At 38.9% G+C, this 25,012-nt stretch overlaps 1 protein-coding gene across 5 annotated transcripts in view; it reads right to left on the bottom strand.

Annotated features, from left to right (window-relative positions):
- The window catches only part of CBR4 (carbonyl reductase 4), a 97,811-nt gene extending 89,986 nt beyond the window's left edge, over positions 1-7,825 (bottom strand). Inside the window, exons 1-4 of one of the 5 annotated variants that reach the window (XM_019828728.3) lie at positions 7,448-7,825; positions 5,031-5,151; positions 4,253-4,389; positions 1,314-1,448 (exon numbers count right to left, since the gene is read on the bottom strand). In XM_019828728.3, the coding sequence (XP_019684287.2) occupies positions 1,314-1,448; positions 4,253-4,389; positions 5,031-5,151; positions 7,448-7,589 (535 nt within the window). In that variant the 5' untranslated portion in view covers positions 7,590-7,825. The other 4 variants (XM_045055698.1, XM_003984869.6, XM_019828729.3 and 1 more) reach the window with 4 other exon arrangements.
- Between the last annotated feature and the right edge of the window lie 17,187 nt (positions 7,826-25,012).

Raw genomic sequence — 25,012 nt, 5'->3', positions numbered from 1 at the left:
TCCATAAAATTCTAAAAAAAAAAAAAAGAAAGAAAGAAAGAAAAGAAAAAAGAAAAGCCAGACAGTAACATCTTGGACATTCACCTTAGCAATATTTTTCTGGATCCATCTCCTCAGCCAAGGGAAACAAAAGCAAAAATAAACTATTAGGACTACATCAAATTAAAAAGCTTTCCCACAGGAAAAAATTATCAACAAAACCAAAGGCAACCTACTAAATGGGAGAAGATATTTGCAAATGATATATCCAACAAGGAATTAATATCCAAAATATATGAACAACTTCTACAACTCAACACCAAAAACCACAAATAGCCCCATTAAAAAATGAGCAGAGGACCTGATTCAATGTTTTTCCAAAGAATACACACAGACGGCCAACAGACACATAAAAAGATGCTCAACATCAACAATCATCAAGGAGATGCAAATTAAAACCACAATGAGATATCACTTTATACCTTCAGAATGACTAGTATCAAAAAGACAAGAAATAACAAGTATTGGCAAGGATGTGAAGAAAAGGAAACAACTGAGCACTGTTGGTGGGAAGGCACAGCCACTATAGAAAACAGCATGGAGGTTCCTCAAAAAATTAAAAATAGAAATACCATATGAGCCAGTAATTCCACTTCTGGGTATCTACACAGAGAAAACAAAAATACTAATTCATAAAAATATATGCCCCCCCCTGTTTAATCTACTATTATTTACAATAGCCAAGAAATGGAAAAAACCTAAATGTGCAACCATGATGGATAAATGGATAAAGGTGTGATACATACATACACACACACACACACACACACACACACACACACACAGGGAATATTACTCAATCATAAAAAAGAATGAAATCTTGCCATTGGTAACAACATAGACAGACCTAGAGGGTATTATGCTAAGTGAATAAGAGAAAAAGACAAATATCATGATTTCACTTGTATGTGGAATCTAAAAAACAAAACAAACAAAACCAGAAACAGACTCATAAATACAGAGAACTGATGGCTGCCAGAGGGGAGGAAGATGAAGGGATGGGCAAAATAGGTGAAGAGGGTTAAGAGGTACAAGCTTCCAATTATAAAATAAATAAGTCACAGCGATGGAAAGTAGAATATAGATAATATAGTCAGTAATATTGTAAAAACTTTGCATACTGACAGACAGATGAAAGCTACACCTATCATGGTGAACATTTTATAATATACATCATTTTTTAATCACTATGTTGTACATCTGAAACTAACATAATAGCGTATATCAACTATGCTTCAATTTTTTTTAAAAAAAAGAAAAAAGTTTTCACTGACCTGGTGCGACCACATTCACTCTAATTTTCTTTCTTGCTACTTCTTTAGCAAGAGCACGCGAAAACCCAACTAATCCTCCTTTACTGGCACTGTACACAGACTGGCCAGAATTGCCTTTTAAACCAGTAATACTTCCTAGAAAAAATAAAATGAAAGCAAATTCAAACCAATTAATGGATTACTTGAATATTTAGATAATCTTACAGGAAACAAACAAAGGCACAAAGCATTTTACCTTGTCCTTTGCTAAAATTAGGAATTCTAACCAGCATCATTTGAGTAGTAAGACTTAGGGTTGGAGTCTGCTCCAGATACAAACAGAAAACAGGTTCTGAAAGAAGCTTACGTAAAACTTCGTATGTCAGGCAAGGGCTTGAGAACTGATCCATTAAGTGAAAGAAACCCAATCTCATCTCTTAGTAGGTGAGACATGGTGAAAATCCTATAGTATTTTTAAAGGCTTCCAGGAGGAAGAGGTTAAAACCAGAAAAAGTCAGACAAAGGCTGATTAATTTTATGATTCTACAACACAGATTAAGGACATATTCATTTCCAACTAAAAAAAATAGTTCATCTGAAGATAAATCTCACAAAGTTTGAACTACCATCAATCTAAATTAACTAAGGTTCATTATAAGCTTTTTGTAAAACTGCAATTTAGTTATCTTCAGTGATGTATTATAGCTAGTACTGCCTACTAAAGATTCTTGGGTGGTCTCATTTATATGAATATGAAAGAATAATTTATAATTCAAATATCAACTGTATGCAAATAAATTCTGGTAAAACAGAAGTGGGGAAACAATTTTCTGCACCAGTGACCTGTACTTATGATATAAAAATTAATCAAGAACTTCACAAAACTTTCGAAAAAGTAATTTTATTTTAGGAAAAGAAAAACACCCCAAACACTTTTTATATTAATATATCTACATTATATATTACATGCCAGTTAATGACAGAGGAAAAGAACTGTGAAGCACAGAGAGAAAAGAGAGAAAAGAGCCACATAGGTGGCTCAGTTAAGCATCCGACTCTTAACTTTAGCTCAGATCATGATCTCACAGTTCGTGAGTTTGAGCCCTGAGTTGGGCTCTGTGCTGACAATGTGGAGCCTGCTTAAGATTCTCTCTCTCTCCCCCCCCCCTCTCTGCCCCTCCCTGGCTTGCTCAAGTGTGCACATTCTCTCTCTCTCTCTCAATTTAAAAAAAAAAAAAGAAGAAGAAGAAGAAAAGAGAGGAAAAAAAACATCAGAGAAAACACAGACAGAGAAATGGGTATTTGGGAGAAAGAGAAATATGGAGAGACACAAAAAAGAAAGAAAAATATAAGCATGGAAGAAAGGCCAAATAGGAAACTTTAGTTCATGCCACACACTATTGTTCATCTAGTGAGTAAGTGTTAACTCCTAAATCAATGAACTTTTGGTAGTTTAAAGTAGTCCTTTCTGTAAAAAGATTCTCCTAATTTATTTTCAATTATTATTTACTTTTCACACAATTCTAAAAGTTTTGCATGTACACAAAGGACTGATGTGGGTTTTTTAAATATATCTACAAAGGGGATATTTTAGAGTTAAACAACACACCCACATTATCAGGTGATATATACAGGCCAGTATACCAGCTTCTGAGAATCCAAAATCATTACCTGGCTGTGTTACAAGGCAAAGGTCAACTAAATCTTTTACTTTTTAATCATTTACTAACCTTTTTTAAGAAAACCTATTTCTTACATTTTTAAGGGTAAATGTCAAAAATGTTCTAATTCTTATTAGCACAGTATTCGTGTTTCATCTTCAAAAGAGAAAAACCCTACATTTTGGCTTGGACAGCCATTTCCTATATTAAAAACAACAGGATCATTTACTCTAATGGAGCAGCATTCCCCTTTTGCAGCCTTTTAAGGTATGACCACTTAAAATTAAAAGGCAGATGATATGCTATTTTCAAATTACCAAACTGAAATAAAATTCTAAGTCATTTTGCGTTTTAAGGTCTACAAACACACCTATGTGGTTTATCTACTACTCCATGGGTCAGATGAACTGAAAACTAGGGGTTAGTTACAGTCACTCTAAAAAAACTAAAAGATTATTCACTTAAAACTTCTTCCTAAACCTCTGTACTAGATTTATCAGTGACACACATAACTGCTGTAGAGATCATTTCCTATCCTCCACTACCTAAAATTTTTCAATCTGCTTTCCTTATCTGTATTTTAAAAACCAGGTTTCACATGAAAATCAGGGTGTCCGGGGCGCCTGGGTGGCGCAGTCGGTTAAGCGTCCGACTTCAGCCAGGTCACGATCTTGCGGTCCATGAGTTCGAGCCCCGCGTCGGGCTCTGGGCTGATGGCTCAGAGCCTGGAGCCTCTTTCCGATTCTGTGTCTCCCTCTCTCTCTGTCCCTCCCCCATTCATGCTCTGTCTCTCTGTCCCAAAAATAAATAAACTTTGAAAAAAAAAAAAATTTAAAAAAAAAAAAGAAAATCAGGGTGTCCAATTTCTCTTAAAAAGTAAAACAGCTTGGGGCGCCTAGGTGGCTCAGTCAGTTAAGTGTCCAACTTCAGCTCAGGTCATGATCTCACAGTTCATGAGTTCAAGGCCCAAGTCGGGCTCTGTGCTGACAGCTCAGCCTGGAGCCTGCTTCAGATTCTGTGTCTCTCTCTCTCTCTCTCTCTCTCTGGCCCTCCTCCACTTGCTCTGTGTCTCTTTCTCTCAAAAATAAATAAAAACATTAAAAAAAGTTAACATTTTGATCACTACAAAGATGTGAACCCGTGATTCCCGTTTTACCCACTAATCACCAAATCAAATCCTTTTTCCACAAATAAAAAGACCCATTTCATCCAAGTTTTACACATGAATAAACTCCAAATTAGTCAATTAAATATTTTTATGGCACTAGGAGATAAATAATTTCACAGGTGAAGACTTACCTACATTAACAATAGACCCTCTCTGTTGTTGAATCATAGTCTTCAAGGCAGCTTTACAAGTCAGCATGGAACCCAAGAGGTTAGTATGAAGCTGGGATACCATATCTTCAGTTTTTGTTCTTACTAAAAGGCTATCCCTACAAAAAACAGCAGCGGCATATAAATTAAAAACGGGATAAAACAAATTTAAAAAGTAAAGAAGTATATATTTGAGCTAGAAAGCCTAGAGAGTCCCATTTTAAATCTGATTTGAGAGGCATTAAAATAAGTGATAAACTAGAAAAGATAACTTAGAAGCTGGCTGAGAGGCGAATATTCCTATCAGCTAAAAGTAGCCAAAAAAGCTTAAATAAACTGAGAAAATCCCATATTATAGTAAGCCTTGTTAGCAAGAAAATTAATATACCATTCTAAGTATTCTGTCCTAAATTCACCTTTTAAAAAGAAAAAAAATATCTACTCTGATAACATTAAGTTCATGAACTGAAAAAACTTACATAATGGTGACACAAGTCAGAATAGAGGTTATCTATAAGTATTAACTGGGAAGAAACTAAAGAAAGCCTTCTAGAGTGCTAGAAATATTCTACAGTTCACTATGAATGTGATTACATGTTAAAATTGATCAAATTGTACCCTTATTGTATATCTCAATATAAAAGGAAGTATAGATAGACCAATTTTTAAAATACATATTTTCTTCCACTTAGAAGTAAAGTAAGTTAATATATTTACTCATACCAAAACAATTAGAAAAGTACTTAAGTCTGTGACTAACCTGTTAATTCCAGCTGCATTTACCAAGAAATTAACTCGACCTAAATTTTTCTCCATCTTTTCAAATGTATTTTGGACATCACATTCTTTGGCAACATCACAGCTAAATGCCAAATGATCTCCTAGACAACAAAGTTAAATTAGAACTACTTATAAATTATGACTTGAATTTAAAAATTATTCAATACACATTTGTTAAGCATCTACTAGGACCTAGACCTGTGCTAATTTAGAACCTACAGATAAATGATGATTATGTCATGGATTCCTCTACTCATGGAGTTCAGTCTAATAAAATTGGGATGGAGGTCGGTGGGAAAGTAAACCTTAAAAATATTTCTTCATCAACAAAAAATGGCAGGAGGGCCCTTTTTATGTTCATAAGGCTTTGTAAGACTCATCTAACAATATTTATAGCTTCCACAATGACCCCATGCTACCCAATTCAACAGTGTTCTGGGTTTTATATTTTTTTGAAATTTATGGGACAACTGGGTGGCTCAGTTACCTAAGCCTCTACTCTTGATTTCAGCTGGGGCCATGATCTTGCTGTTCCTGAGACTGAGCCCCAAGTCAGACCTGCACTGATAGCTCAGGGCCTGCTTGGGATTCTCTCTCTCTCTCTCTCTCTCTCTCTCTCTCTCTCTCTCTCTCTCTCTCTCTCTCTCTGTTTCTGCCTCTCCCCCACTCACCCTTTTTCTCTCTCTCAAAATACACAAACACTTTTTTAAAAAATAAATTTGTCTAACTGTTACAGTTGTGTTTAACTGGTTTCCTGATCCTGAGAATATACCCTAGGGTTTCTCACACTTTTTTTTTTTTTTTACTATGGCACATATATTAGAATAACTATTATTCAAGGCTGACCATTACAAAGCAGGAAGCCGTAAAAACAAAATGCAAAAACTAAAAAACACACCAAAAAAAAAACTTTTTACTAAAAACAACTGTTACTTCCCTTTAAGTGTCCATTTTTAAAAAATGCATAAATATCAAAAGAATACACTTCAAAGAAAGCATTCTCTATTTAATAATACATCATTTTAATACTCTAAAATATAGGGGTTTTTGAAAACTAAACAATTCCTTATTTTCTGGCTGACCTTGCCTATTATGTTAACACTAAAATTACACTCTCATGTCTCTGGAAACAGTGTGCAAACCAAACACTTATGGAACACATAATTCAAGGAAATGAAAGGCCCAAAGCATCCTCTGTGACTCACCGTTGGCGTTCATCTGAAAACCTGTTGGGTCCACAATAACCCTTGGAAGCTCAACCAACAGTTTTTATCTATTCCAGCAAACACTAATGGCTTGGGATGACCCCATAAGGAAAACCACTTTCTCACTCTCTTGTCAGAATAACATAATGGTAGTGAATATGAGCAGCAAGAAACATTCACTGAATTTCTCCCTGCTCTGTAACTTGTATTTTGTTTTGCTTCTTTAAAGAGCCTAATATTTTCCCAACCCATGTGCACAATTAGGGTGAACCAATCAGTATTGTTATTTTAAAGGTTACAGCCACCAGATGCATCCCAGGCCTCTAAACTTCCCAATGCCTCCATGATAGTGAATAAGGAGCATTTGTCCCTTCTAGTAAGTAAACAATAGCAGCGTCTTAGCATCTATCCTACATCCTACTTCTCCCTACGATCAAAAGACTTGAGTTTGCAAAATAATGAAAAGTAATTACTAATCCATTATCAATAAACAGAAAAAAAACAAATTTTAAATGCAATAAAAAAGAATCTGGAAGTCTCATTTGTCCATTTGTAAAAACCACCAAAACAATTTAATAACCTATTAAATGCTTATGGAGGTAAAGGGCCAAAACAGGTATATCTCAAAACTAGCTGGTACTAAAAAGAGTTTTGTCTATGAAACACTGCTTTGTGTATTTGCACGTGGGCCAATACAGCCCACAGCAAAACTATACAGAGCCTTTCAGGCTTGACACGCCTACTCTTCCTGCCTTAACTCCTTTCCACCCAGCCCAGTCTCCAGGCGGCGCCCGGGACCTCGCGGCACCAGTGAGCCCTTTACCCTACAAAGAAAGTTTGTGTCTCCCTCCTTCCAGACACCAAAACAAAACAGCGCCTCACGGTTAGCACTAGCCTCAGGGAGGTGAGGGCTTAATTAATGGGGCCTCACAAGACTGCTAAGTCTCAAAGAAAACCCCAAGTTGTTCTGCCCTTGGCTGCAGGCAGCGTGGCAGGAAACACTGCGGGAAACGGTGATAAGGGGTTCTCCACCCAGTCTGTTGTCCACACTGAGGAAAGGCTGCTCCTGAACGCGGGAAGCCAAACGGCTAAACCTCAGAGCCTTAAAGGCCAGGCCTCGTTCTACAAACGAGGAGACTTTAGGCTCTCGGGCTGCAGCCCCACAAGTGGACAATTCTAGTTTGGTACCTACCGCCGAGGTCACCGGCGGCGGCTTTGGCCAGTTCCAGATTTCTGGCGATGATGGCCAGTCGGTAGCCTTTCTGAGCCATTAACTGGGCCACTGCCCTCCCAATGCCCCGGGAGCCTCCAAAAATAGCACAGACTTTGTCCATCTTGGACCGCGGAGTCGCAAACTCGGAGGAAGGAGGGCTAGGAGTGGCGGCCCCTATCCAGATTCCCTCGGGTTTTTAAGCCACTGGAGCTACCCCCCAAAAAAACGCCAGACAGCTTCAGAAAAAGCACCGCTTTACGCCTCCTGCCACCGGACTTTAGCCACCCAGAAGGCGGGGGAAGAGGCGCGAAGAGTATGACGTATACGCATCAACGTCAGCACGCACAGGCCTCCAGGCCCTGCGCCCTACGGGAGACAAGGGCGTGAAAGAGCCCGAGCGATGAGGACTGGCCTATTAGAGTTGCGCTGCATGCTGGGACTTGTAGTCTTCACGCAAGAATGGAAGAGGCAAGGGCGCACTGCTCAGTGGGAAATGTACTCAAAGGAATCAAGGCGGGAGGGTACCTCCATACCCGTTGGGACCTGGCAGTCGGAATTAGAGTTCGGATGACCTATTGATTATCGTAGTTAGAACCCAGAATATACATTATTCAGAGTTCCAATGTCTGCCTTTCATCCAGGATTTGTTTTTGGCTAGAGACTAGATGCCCTGCCTATTGAAGAAGTGATTGCCAAGTACCAGAGTCATGCAAAATCTGTCCCTCCCCAAATTGCAGACCTCACCCCATCTAGATACTACCCTTCATCTCAAAGGGTGTTGCAAAGGCAGATGCCCCATCAAGAACACCATGTATAGTAGGAACTCAAGAAACGTTAACTGAATGACTGAATAGTCTTGCAGGATGATGAAACAAGCATGACTACTGCAAACACAAACAGGTTCCTACAATTTTAAAGAGGATGTGCTGAGTGTGCTGAGAGTTAATTAGCTACAGTCGAGCGTTCTTTAAAAATTATACTGTTAAAAGGAAGCATTTCTTGATACAATTTTAATGCATTAGATGATTCAAAAAGTGGAAGCTTCATGGGCCCTGCTACTAAAAAATACACAACCTGGAACAACAGGACTAACACACACAAAACACTAGCTAGTAGTCGGAAACCATAAAGTGCAAAATGATATTAAAACAAGAGCGCAGGGGCGCCTGGGTGGCGCAGTCGGTTAAGCGTCCGACTTCAGCCAGGTCACGATCTCGCGGTCCGTGAGTTCGAGCCCCGCGTCAGGCTCTGGGCTGATGGCTCGGAGCCTGGAGCCTGTTTCCGATTCTGTGTCTCCCTCTCTCTCTGCTCCTCCCCCGTTCATGCTCTGTCTCTCTCTGTCCCAAAAAATAAATAAACGTTGGAAAAAAAAATTAAAACAAGAGCGCAAAGAAAGGCGACAGATGGCAATGAAAAAATGCAGGAGTGCATGGAAAAGCTGGATTTGAGGGCTGGATACAGTTTGAATAAAAGGAAAAGAGGAAAAAAAACTATAAGCGAATTGACCATTATTTTTAAAATATTTGTATTCCATCTAGATCCAAAAGGGATTTGAAATGGCTTGCAAAAATACACAAGTGAAACTTCACACTCTTTAGGATGGCTACTATTAACAACAAAAAAGAAAGACAGTAACAAGTGTTAGTGAGGACATGGGGAAATTGGCACTTTTCTACTCTGTTCCTGGGAATGTAAACATTAGCTTTGTAAAACAGCATCCTCCAAAGAATTAAAAATAGAATTACCTGGGCTCCTGGCTAGCTCAGTTGGTAGAGCATGCAACTCTTGATCTCAGGATTATAAATTCAACTCCAGGTTGGGCATAGAGCCTACTTAAGAAAAATGAATAAAAATAGAATTACCATATAATCAAACAATTCCATTTCTGGGTATATACCAAAAGAATTAAAGGCAGAAGCAGAATGTCAGAGGGATATTAGTATACCCATTTTCATAGCAGCCATTACTCACAATAGCTAAAAGTTCAAGCATCCCAAGTGATCTTCGACAGATGGATGGATAAGCAAAATGTGGTACACATACACACAATGGAATATTATTCAGGATTAAAAAGGAAAGAAATTCTGCAACATGTGACAACATGGATGAATTTTAAGGATATTATGATAAATGAAATAAGCCAGTTACAAAAAACAAATATTGTATGATTTCACTTATATGAGGTACTTAGAATCATGGAGACAGAAAGAATGGTGATTGCCAGAAGCTGGGGGGGTGGAGGTTGGATGGAGAGTTATTGTTTAATGAGTATAATGTTTCAGTTTTGTAACATGGAGCATTCTGAAGAGCCATGGTGGTGATGGTTTCATAATATGGCTGTGCTTAATACTACTGAGCTGTACGGTTAAAATGGTTAAGGTAGTAAAATTTATGTTGTGTGTATTTTACCACAATTTCTAAAATCAGGGGAAGAAACCTCAGCAATACAAATATTACCATCGACAACATGAACACTATATGCAGTTTAAGATTTCTTAATGGAGTTTTTTTTTGTCCCTAAGGCATACGGCAATATTGTCAAAATACTGTAATTTAAGAGCCCTTTAAACATTTCTTTTCTGAAGAGTTATACCACAAACTTGATATCAGGTTATTTATAATTTTTTAATGTTTATTTATTTATTTTGAGTGTGTGGGGGAGCATGCAGAGAAGGGGCAGAGAGGGAATCCCACGCAGGTTCCAGCACAGAGCCTGACTCAGGGCTCAATCTCATGAATTGTGAGATCATGACCTGAGCCAAAATCAAGAGTTGGATGCTTAACCAGCTGAGCCACCCAGGTGCTGCTGTAATTTTTAGAAATTACTTTATTTTTGTCATGTTTATTTAATTTTGTCTTTTAATTATATAAAACATTTACATGGTGTTAAGTGTAAACCACAGAACAGGTACTTCAGGGAAGTATAGCTTTCATCCTTGCCCCTGTTTTCTGTTCTCTTCCTACCCCTATAAATGACATTTTTGTTAACTTTTTATTTATCCTTCCATTCTTTCTTTTTGAAAATATTAGAAAACACATGTGTTTCCTGTTTCACCCTCTTTCTTATACAGCAGGTTGTATTTATAGTATACACACCTTGGTTGTTTTGGGTTTTTTTCCAGCATAATAATATACCTTGGAGATCATTCCATAGCTATGTACTGAGATCCTCCCCCATCCTTTTCAAAGCTGCATAGTCCACCATTATGGGGATTGTGATTGGCAGAATTCTATAGATGGCCCTCCCCCAAGACCCGCCCCCTCCCACCCCAGCTAGTCAACCAAACACTAATCTAGGAACCACTGTGAAAGGAATTTGAAGATGTAATTAAATCCCAACTCAATTAACCTTAAAATATGTAGAGTATCCAGGTAAGCCTAATCTAATCAGGTGAAACCATTAAAAACAGAGCGTTTTTCTCTTGCTGGTGGCAGAACCAAATCAAAGACATTTGAAGCATGAAGGGGATTCGGAGCAGGAAAAGTGTTCCTGCTGGCCTCCAGACAGAAAGCAAACAGCTACACTGTGAACTGTGGATGGAGAGGGATAGCCTCTAGAGGCTGAGCTCAATCCTCAGTTAAGAACCTCAGTGCCACAGGTGCAAGGAAGTGAATTCTGCCAACAGTCTGTGAGCTTGGGAGAGAACCCCAAGCCTCAGCTGAGAATTGCAGCACGAGGCCACATCTAGACATCAAGTCTGAGACATGAGCAGAGGATCTAGCTACATGGTACCCCAGACTCCTGACCCACGGAAAATGTTAGATTAATAAATGTGTGCTGCCTTTTTAAAAAACAAAACATGAGTACATGATTCTAAAAGATAGAGAACCACCCTCACCTGCCCCCTCCAAGGCCAGAACAAAAGCATGAGGTTTGTTGAAAAGCCATACAGGGGCGCCTGGGTGGCGCAGTCGGTTAAGCGTCCGACTTCAGCCAGGTCACGATCTTGCGGTCCGTGAGTTCGAGCCCCGCGTCGGGCTCTGGGCTGATGGCTCAGAGCCTGGAGCCTGTTTCTGATTCTGTGTCTCCCTCTCTCTCTGCCCCTCCCCCGTTCATGCTCTATCTCTCTCTGTCCCAAAAATAAAAAAATGTTGAAAAAAAATTAAAAAAAAAAAAGAAAACCTATACAAATAAAGCCACGCTCTAAGAATCTATTCAGTACTAAACAAGAATGGCATACGTGATTCCAAGTTTCCTAGTGGTTAAAGCAAGCAAGGAAACACAATTAGTTACAAGTAGTAACTTTTATAAGAAGTAAAATCACGGAAATGCAGCATAGAGGTTGACGGGAAACTTCCTCCTCACAGATCCACATAAAGGGCACACAAAGGATTATAGTGGACTTTGTCATAAAATGTATATGTTAAGGCTATTTTTATAGTATCTATTGTTGTAAGCAGAGAACATAGCATCAAAACCCCTTTTAAAGAAAGTAAATACCATAGGAAGCTGAACAACATAAGCAAATATTTAAACACAAAGAATGAGTCTTTGTATATATGAAACAATGAGGGAATAAACCTGATTAGGGGGAGATTAGGATGATGCTGGATAATAGCAGGATTTAAAGCCAGAGGCTGGCATTAAATGAATCACTTTAACCAGAAGTCACAAGATAAAAGCTGCACCTAAAAAACAAATCTAGTAATGATATCATGATGGGTTGTCCGATTTGTCTAAGCCCCTCTCCCACTACACACTCATCATATGTAATCTTGGAAAGGAAAAGCTCTTTTAGACAAATTACCAATATGTGGGTCAGCCTAAATGCCAGGTGTATTCTTGGCATCCAGCTTCACAGAGCAATTCACAGAGGTTCGGACTTTGTGGACAGTTCTGTCAATTTCATAGGAAAAGTGTTATATTTTTTTCTGCACACTGTTATGTTAGCAAAAAGCATGTTTTTACATCATTAACACACAATGCAAGGTGACATTCAGAATTCTCAAAACCTTCCAATTTTTCTCACTGTGCATATATGGTAATGGCAGGTAGAGCTTTTCTTTTGCCACTTAACTTCAGTTTAAACCCCAAAGCTATTATTTAATTTTTTCCCTCTTAATGTAATACCACTACTATCCTGAGTGAGAAAACACTTATCACAACATATCAGCCATTAGCCAGGTTGGTTATTGGCAGAGGAAGTCTCTCCCTAACCCCTTGATAGTGAACTGAGAGTCTGTAAATTAAATTGGGTCTCCTTTCCCCAGCAGAACACTGAAGAAAGCCAATGGGTCAATCCATCTTTAGTCCTTTCTTCTCATGACACCAGTCACTTTTGCAATAATACGTTGACCATATTTTACACTTTTCTTTCATTTAAACCCCCATAAGAATGTATTTTCTCTTGACTCCCATTATCGGAAGCACCTTAGAAAATTCCTTATGTGTAAAGACTATTAGATTTTAAATATTGTATGCTTTATATTCTTTTTTTCTTGTTACAAAAGGAATATTGTTTAATTGTAAAAATTATTTCTAAACAACAATATTTTTAAAACTCATTGAAAGTATTGTTCATATTCATTGGAATAATTATATGCTATGTGCATTATGTCTCAACAAAGCTGTTCTTTAAAAGGTTAATTGAAAGCTCATTTCCTACTACAGTGGATCCTTGTGCAACACAGGGGTTAGGGACGCCAACCCCCATGCAGTCAACAATTCACATATAACTTTTGATTCCCTGAAAGTTTAACTACTAATAGCCTACTCCTGGCCAGGAAGCCTTCTGATGATATAAACAGTCGATTAACACATATTTTGTATGTTGTATGTATTATATACTGTGTTCTTACAATAAAGTAGAGAAAGAAATTGTTACTTAAAAATCCTAAAGACGAGGGGTGCCTGGGTGGCTTATTTGCTTAAGCATCTGACTCTTGATTTTGGCTCAGGTCATGATCTCATGGTTGGTGGGATCAAGATCTGTGTCAGGATCTGTGCTGACAGCGTGGGGCCTGCTTGGGATTCTCTCTCTCTCCCTCTCTCTGCCCCTCCCCCACTCTCCCACACACGCTCACTTACTCTGTCTCTCTCTCTCAAAATAAACATTTAAAATAAAGAAATGAAGATAAAAATCCTAAGAAAGAGAAAATACATTTATAGTACTGTACCGTATTCAGTGAAAAAAATCTGCATATAAGTGGACAGGTGCAGTTCTAACCCATGTTCAAAGGTCAACCATAAATGGGGGCACATGGGTGCTCAGGCAGTTGAGCATCCAACTTCAGCTCAGGATCTCATGGTTCATGGGTTTGAGCCCCACATCGGGCTCTCGGCTATCAGCGAGGAGACTGCTTCAGATCCTCTGTCCCCCTCTCTCTCTGCACCTCCCCCATTTGCACTCTCTCTCTCTCTCAAAAATAAATAAATAAATAAATAATTAAAAAATTAAAAAGTCAATCACAAATGAGGTTTGAAACTGCAGCTAATTGTAAGTGGATTATAACTTTCATGGGCATTTTTATTATTATAAGTCAAGACTTATAATTCTCACTATTCCTAATCCATAAAAAAATGTATAATTCATAGTTATGGTTAAATATTTGTTGGGAGTCCTGTTTACACAACACTCTGTACTAAGTGCTTCCAATCTAGTGGGTCTATAATTGAACTGTCGCCTTTCCTCCCAAAAGTCGTCAAGCCATGATGAGTAACTTGCAGTACCCAGACTGCATGTGGCCAACCTAGCTTCTCAACACAGCTCATGCTCTTATCTCAAGAAGAAAGATTAGAAAACTGCCTCAGAGTGGCTGCACAGATAGAACTTTTGTGATTAGTCAGTGCAGCTGCAGCGCTGGTTTTCTCCTGACATTCTTCTATCCAATCTGTTAGGTAATCTAAGTTGTAAGGAATGTACTTTTTATCATTTACAAAAGCCTATTTCATTTTGAACTGGAAAAAAAAAAATGTGTCTTGGGAGCACTTTTATTTTGTTGAATTGCATTCATGCCAAAAAGGCTGCCAGGGAGCCAAGACTGCCCATCATGCACTTGATTAAAACAAAAACTTAAAGTTTATTCCTACCTTCTCTCCCACAGTCCATCACAAAGTCCTCCTGATTCTTCTTCCCAACTACCACTCCAGCCTACACCCTCTCCTCAAACCTCATTGCCTGAGTGACTCACAGAGCTGATCTACCAGCCTCCAGGAATTCAGCCTTTGATCGGCCCTCAACAACACCACCACCAGAGGGCTCCTTCTAAAATACAAATCTGATCCTATCACTCCCTGAATAAACCCTGCAATCGCTCCCCATCAAGCACAGGTTAGAGCAAAGTCCTCTTATTCAATAACCTCTCCAGGACCCTCTCCTGACCACCCTCCTCACCCCTCACCCACCAACCTTCTTCCCAATCACACATTCTCATCTATACAAGGTATTTGCAATTCCCTGAAATGATACGTTCCTGCACACTTCCATACTTTTCCAAAAACTGTCTTCCCAACCTGTAATGCTCTCACTTCTTCTCCTAGTAAAATCATATTATCATTTAAGCCTTGACTCAAACATCTCTTCCAATGGAAGCCTTTTCTGATTCATAGCAGGATATGCTGATGCCCTCTTTTATTCCTCTCCTTACCTTGTTTGTGTCTTTAAGTCTGTTTCAATGTTTCATGGAGAGATCCTGACATCAGAATTCAGGGAATTTTAGGAAAACAGTGAACAGACTCCCATGAATCTGTGAACACAGCTAGTTAAATACAAAGTCCATTTTAAGTGTCTAGTTTCTGGGCAGACGGATGACTTCTTTCATCAGGTTCTCAAGGGGAACTTTCACCTACAATGGTTAAGAACTTTCTGTACCAAATTGTAAACTCTTTGAATGCAGACATGATCACATTAATTTCTGTTTCCCTGGTTGTAGCACAGTTCCTAGGGCTTGTGAATGCTCAGTACGTTAGCTAATGGATGGATAAATGAGTGAATGAAATAACCCATTTAAAAAGAATTTATTGCTATGGGCAAGAACCAGTGTTGGATATAGCCATGATTAAAATAGCCCTGGTTCCTGTTTTCATTGGGGAAATAATCTGGCAAGGAAGACAGACATTAAACAATTAATCATGCAATTACTGTTTAATTGCAATAGTGGGAAAGCTTATAAAGGAGAAGTACAGGCTGCTAAGAGAGGACATAACTGAGGGCTTTGATCCAATCTGGGGGTCCAAGGTCAGAGAAGGCTTCTCTGAAGATGTAATGTTCATAAGTTAAAGGAAAAACTAAGACCTATTACAAAGAATGATAACTAGAGTTACTATCCATGAGTATAGTACAAGGTTAACTAGGAGATAGCAAAATGTATACATAAATAAAAATCCTAATTAAAATTCGCTTTTCATTATGAAAGAGATCATTAGCCAAAGTAGGGTTAGTGTTACTCCTGGATGAGATCACTTAGCTTGGATGTCTCACCAGGAAGCACCATGGAAGGGTATCTAATGAAACTCCTGAAATCTAATGAAACTCCTTTTCTTATCTGCCAAAATGTTTCTAATGGTGTAAGGCCAGCTCTAGATGCTTAAGATCAAACCCCCAATGCAGCCTGTCTGCCAAGCTACACATAAGAGAACTCTGTGTTCCCAAAACTAGGTCTGAGGCTGGCCTCCCCCGCTCTAACCCCATTCTCCTATCATTCCATTCCCATCTCTTTGTTTCTTTGGCACTTTCCCTGCTCTGTCCTTCTGGCTGGAGACTATCACTTGGCTCTCAACTCACCTGCTGCGTTTCTCAGGCTCAAGTGAACTTTTCCCATCCTGGCCCTGCCAGTCCTCAGGCTCATAGATCTGTATCAGAGGCCCTGGGGAAACTCTGGGACATCCCACCTCCTCCATGGACTGTGTCTGGCAGCTGTGACTGGAGTTGGACTCTGCACATTCTGACTCTTCCAAGTTCACCCAGGAAAATGTGAATCTACACTGTGTGGCTTTAACATTTGGGACCAATCTAACATGTAATGGCTTCTGCATTTCCAGATTGCACCTATGTGACTACAGGGATCTCATTTGAATGATCACTTCTTTCTGTCACTCATGTATAGGCTATAGACAACCCATCCCTCAGCTTCAATTTTGACTACAAAGTTATGCAGAATAGGAAACTTGGGCCTCTCAGACAGACACACACACACACACACACACACACACACACACACACACACAAACTCTTTATTAAAATAGGTTTCCAGGGGTGCCCAGGTGATGCAGTCAGTTGAGTGTTGGACTCTTGGTTTTGGCTCAGGTCATGATTTCACAGTTTGTAGGTTCAAGCCCCATGTTGGGCTCTGCGCTGACAGCACAGAGCCTGCTTGGGATTCTGCCTCCCTCTCTGTCCCTCCCACTCCCCTGCTTGCGCTCTCCCTCTCTCTGTCTGTCTCTTTCTCTCTCAAAAATAAATAAACATTTAAAAAGGAGGTTTGCAATTGGAATTAATGCATGTTATGGACTGAATTGTGTCTCCCCCCACCAAGATTCATATGTTGAAGCTCTAACTTCCAATGTCACTGTATTTGGAATAGGCTTTTAAAGAGGTAATTAAAATTAAATGAGGTCAGAAGAACTGCTATGACAAAATTTTAGAGATTGAGTAGTTTATAAACAACAACATTTATTTCTCACAGTTCTGGCGACTGGGAAGTCCAAGATCCAGGCAGAGATCAGAACCCTCTTCCTGTTATGGTCTCCCCATGACCTCACATGGTACTAGAGGCAAGGGAGCTCTCTGCAATCCCTTTTATCAGAGCACTAATCCCATCCATAAGAGCTCTGCCCTCAAAACCTAACTGTCTCTCAAAGGCCTCACCACTAATACCATCACGGCGGGGGGTTAGGATTTCAACATATGAATTTTGGAAGCCACAAATATCCCATCTGTAGCAAAGATTAGGCCCTCTTCTGATAGAACTTCTGGACCTTTTAAGAAGAGGAAGAGAAAATAGAGAGGTCTCTTTTTCTTTGTCTCTCTCCCTCTGTGTGCACACAGAGCAAAGGCCATGTAAGGCCACAGCAGTGCAAGCCAGAAAGAGAGGCCACACCAGAAACCAACCATGATGGCACCTTGATCTTAGACTTCTAGCCTCCGGTACTATGAGAAAATAACATTATGTTGTTTAAGCCACTCAGACTGTGGAATTTTGTTATTAGAGCCCCAGCAAACTAATGAAATGTGACGGTTCACTTTCTTCTTTGCTACAACCAAGCTGATCACATAAGCTGAGTTGGGAAGAGAAATGTTACTATGAGAACCATTCCAGAACAAAAGTATGAAGAGCACGAATCTCACACACTTAACGCTTGCCCATCGCTCACAGACATCCAGACTCCTAAAATCTCTCACTTACACTTTTGCCAAAGCTCACTTTTGGTGAGGACTTTGAAATTCATTTCCTCTAAGTGGTAAATAATACAACAGCATGAAGCGTTAAGTCGCTTAGGGACATGTGAATTTAACAGAGAGACAAGTGTTAAGCTAAAGAGATGATAATCTAATAGTGAAGTATCATCTAGCATCTACCTATCCAACAGTATAAATCTGCTGTGAGCTCCAGAATATCCTCAGTACCAGACACAAAGCTCTGGGGATAAGAGAACAAAGAAGGTAATTACCTGAATTGTGAAGCTCACATGTGTTGAGGGAAATGATACATAAGTAGGCTATAATGCAGTGTGATGAAGGCTATAATATAAATGTGAACAAAGAGCTGTAGGAACACAGAGCTTCAGACTTAGGCCAAGTAATGAGGGTGTGTGTGTGTGTGTGTGAGTGTGTGTGTATACATCTCTACATGTGTATACATATATACATACATATAAATAGATTTTATTATAGGTTTTTTATATTATAGGCATATGTACATTATTACGTTTGTATATATGTACATACATGTGTATATGTATGAGTGTGTGTGTGTGAAGCCAAGGCCTTACTAAGATGACAGCTGGTGCTCATTGGATATTTGAAATACTACACGCCAAGTACACTGTTTACATGGGTTTGATCCTCACAACAAACTACGATGTCGAAAAATATCATTACCCTTGTGTTTACAAACAAACAAGGAAACCAAAGCACAGAGAGGTTAAATTGTCCAAGATCACACAACCAATAAGCAGCAGAACTGGGATTTCTAACTGAGCCATAAATGCTATAGAGCCTGCCTTCCCAGCCACTATGTTACAGTACCTCTATCTGATCTTCCCAGGAGCCCTGAAAATCTACCATATCCACGTAATGCCAAATCTGGAAAGTCTTTAGGTAGTTGTAATTGTATTCAAGACTTTCTGTTGCAGGAAAGAGAAATTCACTAAAGCAATTCAAATACCCAGAGATTATTGTATAGGGCATTCCATCAGAAGGGAGCAACCTGGGGTCCCCTGGGAATAGGAAATGGTCATTGGGAATCCTCAGAAATCATAGCAGCTCTTCTTTCTGCCGCCTTCCTGCTCTGCGTAGTCATAAGATCTCCCTTCTTTGCTCTTCCCTGTTCTAAATTGCCACTTCTTCCTGAAGAACCACTTTATCTATGCACAGAATTGAAATAGTCTACTTTAGCCCAATAGCACTTTTCAGTTCAAGTGGCTAAAGTCTGTCTCTCTTTGTTAAGACAGGAAATTTGATTGGTCATTAGCCAGGTGAGAGATTAAAAGTGTGCTGTGTAAGTGGGGTGCTTAGAGACTTAAAGTACAATCTTAGCCAAATAACCTTGCCACAAGTGCTCAGAATGGGAGGCTGTTATTAAAACAGACAGGCTGGGCAGTATTGCACTACAGGTCAGATAGACCTATACAAACATCATCCTCCTAGGTGATCTTTACTAAAATTAAGCACTTTTTAAAAATAGTCAATTTAAATTGAAAATAAGAACAAAAATAGTCTGCCCATTTCTCCTACCCCCCACCTCTGGCAACCAACGATCTGTTCTCTGTATCCATAAGCTTGATTGGTTTCTTTCTACCTTTCTTCCGCTTTCTTTCTTTCTTTCATGTACTTTTAGATTCCACATATTAAGTGAGATCACATAGTACTTGCCTTTCTCTGTCTTACTTCACTTAGAATAATGCCCTCAAGGTCCAACCATGTCACAAATGGCAAGATTTCATTTGAGAATAGGCCATCAAGATGACGGAGCAGCATGGATATCCTCAGCTTGTCTCATCCCTGAAAACACAGATTAGCAACAAACCATTTTGCACACCTAGGAAATTGATTTGAGGATCAGCACAACAATCTGTATAACCTGAGCCACAGAACTCAGAAGGTGTGCAGTGCAGAGAGGTGAACTGGGGAAAGAAAAGCTGCAGAGGGTAGGGAACTGTTTTTGCAGAGACAGAACAGAGAAAGGGAGAGAATGTGGCACATCGGGAGGGTGCAGGAAAAACATTCCCCCGAAAATAGCTGGAGAGAAAGAGAAAGAAAGAGTGAAAATACCCTCAGGGGAATGAACAAGAAATCTGTTCTCCAAAACCATTGATGGAAAGAAAGGAGAGGGTTTCAATACCACCAGGATTCTATAAACAGTAGAATGCAGAGGCTGAAGTTTTGGAGCTCAGTGTCTGGCGGTACGCTGGTGAGGAAGCAGGACTAATCCCCAGGAGCAGGGAGCAGGATGTGAAGGGTGCATGTGCCACACGGGGAGAAGCAGTAATCTTTCTGGGAGAGCATTCGGTAGGGGTCATATGGCCTCCCCACAGGCAAAGGTCCCAGCAGACCCCAGAGAGCAGTCATATTTGCTGATATTGGGACAAAGACACCAGAGAGCAATGAAACCTGGTGCCAGCTGTGTGTTGTGTGACTTGCCACAATCTCTGAACCTCTGCCACTGCATGATGACACAAATGTTTTCTGGGATAAGCGGGCACCTTGCATTGCTCAGTGAGACTCTCCCCCAGAGAGTCAGCAAGGGTCCAAGCTTCAGGGGTCTCTGAAGTGTGGGGTTGTGAAACACAACCCCTTCTGAGATAAAACTCTGGAGGGAAGTGCCTACTGGCAGGCGGACAGCTTGGACATGAACAGGGTGGAGGCGGGGAGTGGACAGAGGCCTGAGACAAAGGAGGGATGCTTGATTACCAGTTGGTGAGAGCACAAAATTCTGTGCGAGAGACTACGGAGCTGGGTGAAGCCATTTCCACCTCTCCCATGCATGCATGTGCATGCGCAGCAGACTGATACACCCCAGTAAGCTAAGCAGTACCACCTAAGGGACAGTGGAGCTGTTACACCAAGCCCCGCCCAACTGCACTCTCCAAGCACATCCTCCAGAAGACCAGCACAAGTCCCTCCACCTGCATAGTGTACAGGTTACAGAGGGCTTCATAGTTTCAGTTCTAGGGGAAACTGGATGTAATTTCATTTGGGTTTCATTCTGTTTGTTGGTTCACTTATTACTTCAGGGTTTTTTTGCTTCCATTTTTGTTTAAATTGTGTCTCCTTTTTCTTTTTCTCCTTTCTTTTCTTTTTCTTGGATACATAAAGAAAAACTTTATTTTTACTTTCTTTATTTTTAAATTTTTATTTAATTATTTTTACTTTATTTTTATATTTTTTTAACATTTTTTAGGGGCACGTGGGTGGCTCAGTTGGTTGAGCTTCTGACAAACACAGGTCATGGTCTCGCAGTTCATGAGTTCGAGCCCCGTGTTGGGCTCTGTGCTAACAAACAGCTCAGAGCCTGGAGCTTGCTTCATATTCTGTATCTCTCTCTCTCTCCCCTCCTTTGCTCATGCTCTGCCTCTCTCTGTCTCTCAAAAATAAATAAATGTTAAAAAAAAAGACCTTCCATTATAACAATTTTAATTCTATTTCACTTTCTTTATTTCATTTTATTTTATTTTATTCTATAATTTTTCATTTTTAAATTTTTCTTACCTTTTTTCTTTTATTTTCTTCCCCTTTTTTCCCTCTTCTATTCAGCTTCTATCAACAAACAGACCAAAGCACACCTATGATCTATCTTACGTTATTTGATTTTTTGTTTTGTCTTTAATTTTTTAATTTTAATTTTTTTATTTTATTAATTTATTTATTCCTCCAAAATGACAAATGAAGGAATTCACCCCAAAAGAAAGAATGGGAAGAAATGATAGCCAGGGGCTTAATTAACACAGAAATAAGCAAGATGTATGAATTAGAAATTAGAACCACAATAATAAGAATACTAGCTGGGGTTGAAAAAAGCATAGACTCTGCAGAGATACAAGAAATAAAATCTAGTCAGGACAAATTTAAAAATGCTATAACTGAGATACAATCTGAAATGGATGCCACATTGGCAAGGATGAACAGAGCAGAGCAGTGAATCAGTGATTTAGAAGACAAAATTATGGAGAATAATGAAGCAGACAAAAAGAGGGAAATAAAGGCAAAAGGCCATGATACAAGACTTAGCAGTAACTTATTAAAAAGGAACAACATCTGAATCATTGGAGTCCCCAAAGATGAAGGGAGAGAAAAAGGGGCAGAAGGTTTATGTGAGCAAATTGTAGTGGAAAACTTTCCTAATCTGGGGAAGAACACAAACATCAAAATCCAAGAAGCAGAGAACTCCCATTAGATTCAACAAAAACCGACCATCAACAAGGCATATCATAGTCAAATTCACAAAATACACAGACAAGGAAAGAATTATGAAAGCAGCAAGGGAAAAAAAGTCCTTAACCTATGAGAAGACACTTCAGGTATGTAACAGACCTTTCCACAGAAACTTAGCAGGCCAGAAAGGAGTAGTAGGATATATTCAATGTGCTGAATCAGAAAAATATGAAGGCAAGAATTCTTTTTATCCAGCAAGACTGCCATTCAAAATAGAAGGACAGATAAAGAGTTTCCCCGACAAACAAAAACTAAAGAAGTTCGTGTCCACTAAACCAGCCCTGCAAGAAATGTTAAGTGGGACTCTTTGAGTGGAGAAAAGACAAAACAAAACAAAACAAGACCAAAAGCAACAAAGACTAGAAAGGACCAGAAAACATCACCAGAAACAAAAACTCTACAAACAACACACTGGTCCTAAATTCATATTTTTCAGTACTCACTTTAAAAGTCAATGGACTAAACACTCCAATCAAAAGACATAGGGTATGAGAATAGAAAAGAAAACAAGACCCATCTATATGCTGCTTACAAGAGACCCATTTTATACCTAAAGACACCTGCAGATTGAAAGTAAGGTGATGGAGAACCATCTATCATGCTGATGGTCATCAAAAGAAAGCTAGAGTAGCCATACTTATATCAGAAAAACTAGATTTTAAAATGAAGGGAAATGAAGAAAGGAATTATACCATAATTAAGGGGTCTATCCACCAAGAAGATCTAACAACTGCAAATATTTATGCCTCCAATGTGAAATGCCCAAATATATAAATCAATTAATCACAAACATAAAGAAATTCATTGATAATAATACGATAATAGTAGGAGACTTCAACACCTCATTTACAGCAATAGACAGATTATCTAAACACAAAATCAACAAGGAAACAATGGCTTTGAATCACATACTGGACCAGATGGACTTAACAGATATAATCAGAACATTTCATCCTGAAACAGCAGAATACACATTTTCTCAAGTGTACATGGAACATTCTCCAGAATAGACCCATAATGGGATACAAATCAGCCCTCAACAAGTACAAAAAGATCAAGATCATACCTTGCATATTTTCAAATAACAATGCTATGAAACTCAAAATCAACCACAAGAAAATATTTGGAAAAGCCATGAATATTTGGAGATTAAAGAACATCCTACTAAAGAATGAATGGTTTAACCAAGAAATTAAGGAGGACATTAAAAAGTACATGGAAGCCAATGAAAATGATAACAGCCCAAAATCTCTGGGATGCAGCAAAGGCAGTCATAAGAGGGAAGTATATAGCAATCTAGGCCTTCCTAAAGGAAGGAATAAAGGTCTTGAATATACAACCTACACCTTACACCTAAAAGAGCTGGAAAAAAAACAGCAAATAAAACCCCAAAACAGCAGAAGGAGGAAAATAATAAAGATTAGAGCAGAAATCAATGCTATCAAAATAAAATTAAAAAAAAAAAACACAGTAGAACAGATCAATGAAACCAGGAGCTAGTCCTTTGAAAAAATTAACAAAATTGATAACCCTCTGGCCAGACTGATCAGAAAGAAAAGGGAAAGGATCCAAATAAATAAAATCACAAATGAGAGAGGAGAGATCACAACCAACACCACAGAAATACAAACAATAATAAGAGAATATTATTATAAATTATACACCAGCAAACTGGGCAATCTTGAAGAAATGGAGAAATTCCTAGATACATATAAACTACCAAAACACAAACAGGAAGAAATAGAAAATCTGAACAGACCCATAACCAGTAAAGAAGTTGAATTAGTAATCAAAAATCTCCCAACGAACAAGAGTGAAGGGCCAGATGGCTTTCCAGGGAAATTCTATCAAACATTTAAAGAAGAGTTAACACCTATTCTTTTGAATGTGCTCCACAAAAAAGAAATGGAAGGAAAACTTCCAAACTCATTCTATGAAGCCAGCATTACTTTGATTCCTAAACTAACAAAGACCTCACTAAAGAAGATAACTACAGGACAATTTCTCTGATGAACATGAATGCAAAAATTCTCAACAAGATACTAGCAAACCAGATCCAAAGCGCATTAAAAGAATTACTCACCACAATCAAGTGGGATTTATTCCTGGGATGCAGGGCTGGTTCAACATCTGCAAATCAATCAATGTGATATCTCATATTAAGAAAAGAAAGGATAAGAACCATATGATCCTCTCAATAGATACAGAGAAAGCATTTGATAATATATAGCATCCTTTCTTGATAAAATCCCCCAAGAAAGTAGGGATAGAAGGATCATACCTCAATATCATAAAAGCCATATACTAAAGAACCACAGCTAATGTCACCTTCAATGGGGAAAAACTGAGAGCTTTCCCCTTAAGGTCAGGAACATGACAGGGATATCCACCGTCACCACTGTCATTCAACATAGTGTTGGAAGTCCTAGCATCAACAACCAGACAAGACAAAGAAATAAAAACCATCCAAATCAGCTAGGAGAAAGTCAAACTTCCATTTTTCACAGATGACATGATACTCTACATGGAAAACCCAAAAGAGTCCACCAAAAAAACCCGATAGAACTGATCCATGAATTCAGCAAAGTCAAAGGATATAAAAATCAATGTACAAAAATCAGTTGCATTCCTATACACCAATAATGAAGGAACAGAAAGAGAAATCAAGGAATCAATCCGATAGGCAATTGCATTAAACACCATAAAACACCTAGGAATAAACCTAACCAAAGAGGTGAAAAATCTATACACTGAATACTATAGAAAGCTTATGAAAGAAATTGAACAAGACACAAAGAAATGGGAAAATTTTCCATGCTCATGGATTGGAAGAAAAAATACTGTTAAAAACTCGATACTACCCAAAGCAATCTACATATTCAATACAATCCCTATCAAAAATAATATCAGCATTCTTCACAGAGCTAGAACAAACAATCCTAAAATTTGTATG

The sequence above is a fragment of the Felis catus genome, chromosome B1 (genome assembly GCF_018350175.1).
Source record: "Felis catus isolate Fca126 chromosome B1, F.catus_Fca126_mat1.0, whole genome shotgun sequence".
Taxonomy (NCBI): Eukaryota; Metazoa; Chordata; class Mammalia; order Carnivora; family Felidae; genus Felis; species Felis catus.
Note: the sequence above shows the minus strand (reverse complement) of the source record. Positions and strands in the feature narration are given on the sequence as shown.